This window comes from Opisthocomus hoazin, chromosome 4 (assembly GCF_030867145.1).
Source record: "Opisthocomus hoazin isolate bOpiHoa1 chromosome 4, bOpiHoa1.hap1, whole genome shotgun sequence".
Classification (NCBI taxonomy): Eukaryota; Metazoa; Chordata; class Aves; order Opisthocomiformes; family Opisthocomidae; genus Opisthocomus; species Opisthocomus hoazin.
In genome coordinates, this window is record NC_134417.1 from 14,953,120 (window position 1) to 14,960,416 (window position 7,297).

General features: G+C 64.5%; 1 protein-coding gene across 1 annotated transcript; it reads right to left on the reverse strand.

Moving 5' to 3' along the window:
- Positions 1-4,183: 4,183 nt before the first annotated feature.
- Positions 4,184-5,963, reverse strand: HES1 (hes family bHLH transcription factor 1). The gene is made up of 4 exons (XM_075417341.1): positions 5,794-5,963; positions 5,614-5,709; positions 5,440-5,527; positions 4,184-4,921 (listed from the first exon to the last, which is right to left on the reverse strand). Exons 1-4 carry the CDS (start codon positions 5,899-5,901, stop codon positions 4,437-4,439), a joined length of 777 nt encoding a protein of 258 aa, XP_075273456.1. The 5' UTR covers positions 5,902-5,963; the 3' UTR covers positions 4,184-4,436.
- Positions 5,964-7,297: the final 1,334 nt, after the last annotated feature.

A 7,297-nucleotide genomic window follows, 5' to 3' on the forward strand; every position in this document is an offset into this window, starting at 1 on the left:
CTGCACTGACACGTTGCAGTCGAACCCCTGAGTGCAGTGGGCCATTTGCTCTCCCTTGCCATAAATCGTATTCACTGCTGGGACAAAGGCAGGTTGTCTTCCAGGGCCGGAGCTGAGCCTGTTGCTGATGGAGCCAGGGATGGGGCTCAGCCTGACGCTGGAGCTGCAAAGTCAAACGCTCCCCAGGCCTGGCAGGATCAGCCTGCGCTGGGTCCTGCTTCATACCAGTCGTTAGCCTCAGTGAGGGTGCTGCTGGGCTGCGGCAGGCTCAGGCCCAGAACTGTCTCCCCTGTTTGGCAGATGCCCCACGCGTGTCGGCGCTGCCAGAAGAGGTGGGGGTTTATCTGTGCCTGGGCTGCAGCAGGGCTGTGGGAGCGAGAGCCAGGCAAGATGTCTAACTGTGAGGTTCAGCATGTGTCTCTACATCCTGCTCCCTTTCTTGGTACAAACACTGTCCAGATTTCCAACGTCAGAGGGAGAGACACCAGCCAGATTGTTTTACGGTTTCAAGAACTCATAATGTTTTCCAGAGAACAGAGCTGCAGGCCATCTTCTGCAGCGGGAAGAGCCGTGGCAGCCTCCAGTCACTGCCGACAGCCATCTGACCTCCTCGGCCACCAAAAAAAGGTGACAAAATGCAGGGTACCCTTGGAAAGGCTCTAGAGAGGCCACCCCGCTGCGCCCACATTCAGAGCAGTGTGTGGTGTCCCAGCCCCTGAGGACCCAAAGCCGAGAGCAGCCTCCTCGGGTGCTGCCTCGGTGGGAGTCTCCTTGCAGGGCAGGCAGGTGTGATGGGAGCCAACAGCCCGGGGCCGGTGTGGGACCCCGCTTGGGGGCAGGGCCCAGCAGAGGCCCTGCTTCAGGGGGAATTTCAGGGGTGACTTTTTGGCAAGGTGCTAAGCGGCAGCAGGCTGGACCGGAGACAGGCTGTGTTTTCCGGAGAGGCTGGGAGGATGTGAAGGGAGACACGGCTTTGCAGGAAGCCACGGGGTGACCCAGCCTTGGCTCCCCGCCCCTGGGCCACCGTGTGTCCCGGTCCCGCGGCGCGGCCGAGTCCCAGCTCCGCGCTAGCAGAGCCGCCCGAGCCACGCTGCTGTGCTGGCCGGCTCGTTACGGCGGGCCTGCTTTTAGTTAAGCGGGATGCTGCTTTTGTACAGCTGAACCCCTCAGGAGTTTGGGTACGGAGCCTTCGCCCCTGCGGCCGGGCTGCCGCTGCTTTTCCCCCCGTGCAGGGAGCCTGTGCCGGGGCGGTGTGCAGTGCCGGTGTGCCGGGGTGGTGTGCCGGCCGTGTCCCCAGGGCCATGCCCTGCCCGGGGCGTTGGCTCCCCTCGGGCCCCAGGGTGAAGCAGTCGCGCTGAGCTGGCTTTACTGGCAATGAACCCCGGCCGGGAGCCGCTCCCTCAGCGCCCAGCTCGCAGGCAGCCCTGCCTCCGCGCCGCCCTCCGGCCGCGCGCCCCCCCCAGCCCCGGAGCGCGCTCTGGGGACCGGCCGGCCGCGGGCCTGAGGCGGCGCGCGCTGCCCGCCGGCGCTCGTGTGCCGGCGGCGCGCGCTGCCCGCCCCCCCGCCGCGCGCCCCGCGCCGCCTGGCCGCGCGCCCCGCGCCGGGGGCTCGCTCGGTTCCCACGCCCCGCCGGGCCGCGCGGGAGCCGCTCACCGCCTGCCGGAACGCGGCCCGGCCGGCGGGGAAACAACCCAGCCCGCAGGCCGGGCCCGGAGCGAGGGCCGCTGCCGGCTGCAGCCGCGAAGGCCCGGCCGTCTGGCGGGAATCGAAGCGCCGGGCGGGCGGGGGGGCCGCGCCATATGGCAGCACTTAAGAGGCGAGGAGGAAGCGAGGAGGGGTTTTTTTGCGCTGCTCCCGAGGAGTGTGGGAAAAGTTAATTGGCTTTAATGACAGGTTTCCCGGGCCGGCAGCGGCGGCCGGCGGAAGGGGGATGCGGGGGGGGCACGGCGGGGTGCGGGGAGGATGGGCAGGCAGAGCCCCCTGCCCGCGACCCCCCGTGCAGGTGCCCTCTCCGAGCTGCCAACGCACGCACCGGGTCGTGGCGAACGGCTCCCGAGGCCGAGAGCGACCACCCGAGAGGGGCAGACCCCCTCTCCCCCCGGGGTCCTCTCAGCCGGCGGGCAGGGCTCCCCACGGAAGCCAAGCGGAGCTGCATCCCGCCGCAGCACCAAGCCCGGTCCCTGCTCCCCCCCGCCCTGCGCAGCCAAACGCCAGGCCACCTCCCAGCAGCGCGGCCCCGTCCCTGCCCTGTCCCCTGCCCGCTCACCCCACGGCACCAGCCCGAAGGCACTGGCTGCACCTGAAGGGCACCTCCTGCACACACTGGTCCGCAGACCCACAGCCCGCATGCGTCATCCCAATCTGTCACAGGCTCAGAGAATTGGCATCAAGGGCACGGCTCCTGGGAATCGCTCTGATCCCCTCAAAGCTCACAGACTCAAGCAGATCTCTCATGTCAACAGGCTGTGGGAAGAGAGCAAACACAGAAAGCTTTGGAAAAACTGGTCCAAGCATGCTGTATCTGCTTTATACTAGGCTATTTAAACCCCATTAGCAAATAGGTTCATCTTGTCTTTCACTCCCGGATCTGCTATATGTTCTCCATTAGCCTACAGCAAAGTCTGGCGGGTTTGTTTTTTTTTTGAATGCGCTTTCCGAACCAACTGCTTCAGCAGAAAAGCAGGACTCCATTAAGCTGGAACAGCCTCAGCTCTTACAGGTGATGTATTACTGGTCTGCATCAGCTCCACACAGGCTCGGTCCTGGCCCTGGTACCTCCAGCGCAGAAAGGTGACACTATGGCTGGTGGCAGGGAAGGCAGGCTGAGCCTGTACGGCAGCACGCCTGCTAGGGGCAACAAATCCAATATTCCCAAGCCTAGCACACAAAACCTGGCAGTGAGATGCCACCATGAGGGTGGCAATGCAGGCAGGCCAGCAAGGTGTCAGGAGACAGAGAAAGGGAAGCTTTTCTGTATCACCCAAGGGAGATCAGCCCCTGCAGCCCCTTTTAGCAGGAAGCTGCCTCTGGCCCCAACCTCATGAGTATGCCCTGCAGAGAGGGATCCCAGACCCCACCCCCCCCTCCACTTCCCTCTCCAAAATCCCTCCAAAGAAGTATTTTCAGATCAGGAGGATGCGTTTGTACACAGGGAGAAAGCAGGGCAAGTCAGGGAGGGATTCAAACCCCAGCAGGTTTAGTCTGTCCAGTCTCACACTCTCCCCAGCTTTCCTTTCCCCAGCACCTGGATACAGTCAAGGCACCTGGCTGATCCAGACGAAATCCAACAAGCTTTTGCAGCAGAATTTGGAAGGAATCCCCAGTGGATCCTGGCATGTTTCAAAGCTGTCTGCTCCAAGTTGGGACTTGTTAAGAAGGGTGATGCAAGCTGTAACCCGAGACTGCCACTCACCTCTATCTAGGGCTTGCATCTTGCCTGGAAATGGGGCATCCCCAAGTCAAAGCAGTCGGTTGCTGCTCATAGTTAGAGAGCAAGATAGTCCACACAGCCCCATATCGCTCCCCCAGACACATGTTTTCCATATAACAGCAGAGGAAATGCCCAGCTCTATCAAAAACACATGCAGAGCATTAATCATCAAGCAGAGCCTGGCTGGTGCTCAGGTCCAGGAACAGCTCTGTGCTTTTAAGTCCAGGTGGAAGTGGTGCCCAGCGCCCGCTGCAGCCTGTCAGCCAGCAGACACCAGCACCCGTGTCAGGCTTGTCCTGCCGAGAGCCCCTGGCTTGGTAACACGAGAAGCTGGCCAGCACCACTCTCTAAATCAACCGACTGAAGTCGTTAGCAATTTACACCACAGCCCGGGACCTGGCCCCTCCGGGTCCAGGGCAGGAGGCTCCCCCGGGCAGCCTAGATTGGCAGCCGGGCTGCCAGGCTCTGTCTCGCTTTACCTGGGCTACGCCGCTCTGTCAACCAGAGTGCCAGGAGGAGAGCAGAGGTGCCTCCCTCAGCACATTCACCAGCTCTGCAAACATAAGCTTTTTTTAACAAGTCTGATCAGCTGGGCTGCTCCCAAGGAAGCAGTAATTACATCTGCCCCGGGGCAGGGAGAGGGGACAGAGGGTCTGAGCACAGCTCCAGCCTGGAGAGCAGGACAAGACAGCCCCAGCAGCACCATCCCCAGGCGCTGGGCTCCCGGCTATGCACACATGCCAGCACTCCGTCTTATCTCCAAAGGCCTTCCAAAATGGAAGAGACACTTTTATTTCAGAGCATTCAAAAAGGAAAAACCCCCAATCTTTGGTGTCACATAAGGAAGGGGAGGGAAGGGAGAAAAAAAGATCTCGTGTAAAACACGAAACACTGTCAAGGGAGTGCTATGGTACAAAGGCACAATCCAATATGAACATATAACCTATGTACAGCCGTGCCAGCAGCACGGGGTGTGGTGCTCAGTCCAGTCCGGTGCCCGCCACCCTCACCAGGGTCTCCAGACCGAGTCGGCCGTGCCAGGTGGCGGGCCAGGCGGTGAGGCAGCGGTGGCAGCCGTGGGTGGGCTGCCATAAAGCGGCAGCACAGCACCGCCAGGAGCAAAGGCAGTGCTGGGGATGAGGAAGGCGAATTGCCCGTCGGAGGCTGGCAGGAGCTGGAAACCGCCGTACACCTTGGCCGCATCGGCACCTGGTTTGCAGGGCAGGCCCGGGAGCGGCCCCGCACCGCTGCCCGGTGGCACCAGAGGTGGCCCAAAGGCTGTGGGTGGTGGCAGCGGGGGCGGCGGGGGGTGCGCAGGGTAGTTCATGGCGTTGATCTGGGTCATGCAGCTGGCGAGGTGGCCCAGGAGCCGGGTGCGCACCTCAATGTTCACACCCTCGCAGGTGGAGAGGAACCGCGTCACCTCGTTCATGCACTCGCTGAAGCCGGCGCGGTACTTGCCCAGCACCGTGGGGTCTGTGCTCAGCGCGGCTGCAGGGGGAGAGGCACACAGCGATCAGCGGGCTCCACAGGGGATCGGGGTGGGCATCCCACCGGCATCATGTCCTGCAGCCCCTCCAAGCTGGGAATCCGGGCAGGGGGGGCAACGCCTCTGGCAGCGTGTCCTGTGCTCCTGGGTGCCAGGGATCCCAACAAAGAGTACGGCCCCAGCACCACACAGGGAACAGGTAACCCGAGGGCCCCCCTGCACCCCTAAGTACTGGGGATTCAGGTTGGCAGCACAGTTGCCCACCCCGCTGGCTCCTGCGCCTCCAACCCCCCCAGACAGACCCGGGGGGAGGAGCACAGCTCTGCTGGCAGAGGGGACCCCAGCCGGGACCACAGACCTCCCAGTGCCCTGGGGCACCGGGGATGGGGACAAGAGAGCACGGCCCCGCAGAGCGGGGACGCAGGGACAGAGTGCAGGGCCCGCGTTACCGGAGGACGCGTGCAGGGAGAGCGGGGCCCGCGGGGCCCCCGGGGCCGCCCCCCTCCCCCCCGGGACTCACCGGTCATCTGGGCTCGCTGTAGGCTCCGCAGGTGCTTGACGGTCATCTCCAGGATGTCGGCCTTCTCCAGCTTGGAGTGCCGCGAGCTCTGCGGGCACAGGCGGGGCTCAGACCGGTCCGGCCGCGGCTCCGGGCCCCCGCCCGCCCCCGGTCACCCCCCTCCCCCCCGCTTACATCCTTCTTCAGCGCGTCCAGGATCAGCGTCTTCAGCTGCCCCAGGCTCTCGTTGATGCGCGCCCGCCGCCGCTTCTCCATGATGGGCTTGGAGGACTGCAGGAGAGGCGGCGGTCAGCGCCCGGCGCTGCTCCGCGCGGCCCCTCCCGGCGCGGCGCGGCCCGGCCCGGCCGCCCTTACCTTCCGGTGCTCCGCCGCCGTCTTGGGCTTGTCGGGCGTCGCGTTGACGCTGGCGGGGGTGGCGGCCACGGGCGAGGCGCTGCTCTTCTCCATCAGGTCGGCCGGCATCCTGCGCCCGCGCCGGCAGCGCCCGCCGCCGCTGGGGAGAGGGGGGGGGCCGAGGCCGGGCCCGCGGCGGGCGCGCGGGCGGCGGCGGGGCCGGCGGGGCGCGGGTGCCGCGCGCCCTTGGCCGCCCCTACTTATAGCGCGCGCCGCACGCGCGCGGCTCGTGTGAAACGTCCCCCGCCGCCGTTCCCACACTCGCGCCCAGCCAATGGGCGCTGCCCGCACGCGGCCCCGCTCGTGGACGGCGCCCGCCCATTGGCCGGGAGCCGCACGGCGGCCGGCGGCCAATGGCGCGGGGCGGGCCGGCGGCCGCGGTTAACCCCTCGGGCACCGCCCGCGCGGGGAGCGCCGCGCTAATTACCGGGTTAATTGGCGCCCGCGGCGGGCGCGGCCCCGCCCGCTCCCCTCGGGGCTGGGGGGGTGGATGGACGGGGGGGCGGCCCCGGGGCGGGCCGCGCCGTGGGGGGCCGCGGCCCTCCGGGCTGATGGGCCGGGACGCGGCGGGCTGGGCCTGCCTGCGGTGGCCGGAGCTTCCGGGCCCCGCTGCGGCGGGCGGGGGCCTCCCGCTGCGGTCTGAGCCCTGCCGCGGCGGCCGCCCTGCCCGCAGCCCCCGACCTGGGGCGGGCGGCGCTGGTCCCCGGGGCCTGGCCCGGCCGGGCGTCTCCTGGGCCGCTCTGAAGCAAAAAACAAACGAAAAAAAGCAGCATTTCGCCTGATTTCGCCTGGGGACTGGGATCTTTTCTTTTTTCCTTCCCCCTCCGCTTGACTGACTTTCTCACACTCCTCTTGCCGCAGCCTGCCAGCTAAGCCTGAGTCATCCTGCCAAGAGCTAGACCTGGCCTATTCAGAAATGCGCTCGCTCGCTCGCTCTTTCTGTCTCTCTTTTCTTTTCCTTTTTTTTTTTCTTGGAGTGTACACAGTAATGTTTTTCCACCTCCTCCAGTACCTGATCTGCACCTGTATGGGGCCAATCCCACATGTATCACCTGATCGCCACCTTTTCAGAGACCGTGAGAAAAATAAAGCTCAAGAAAGAAGAGACATGTTTGCAGATCTCACCACTGCACAGCCCTCGCCCCTGCAGAGGCTTGCCTGCTGAGCCTTCAGAGTTTAAAAAAAGGAAAATAAATAAAAGGGAGAGTGTCATGTGTAAAGCTGCAGAAAAGTACAAATTCAGGCTTTGTTTCAGCTCCTTGCCGGAGCACAAGCCTTTCGATTTAAAACAAAGAGCAGCCTTCAGCGTGTAAGGTCTAACTTCAGATGAGCAACATCTGATGTACGCCTCGGTCACACATTCGGACAAACTCCAGCAAGGAAAAGCTTGAGGCTGCGCTGGGGAAGTCGCTACGGAAAAGCCTTTTCTCAGTCGCCTTTGTGGGGAAATTGGAGACGACTGATG

Excerpts from the sequence above, each read along its gene's own strand:
- HES1 (XM_075417341.1), bottom strand. The coding sequence starts at position 5,901 with ATGCCGGCCGACCTGATGGAGAAGAGCAGCGCCTCGCCCGTGGCCGCC. Across the intron at positions 5,710-5,793 it reads CGGCGGCGGAGCACCGGAAG|TCCTCCAAGCCCATCATGGA; the intron begins GTAAGGGCGGCC and ends CCTCTCCTGCAG. Across the intron at positions 4,922-5,439 it reads ACAGCGAGCCCAGATGACCG|CCGCGCTGAGCACAGACCCC; the intron begins GTGAGTCCCGGG and ends CTCCCCCTGCAG.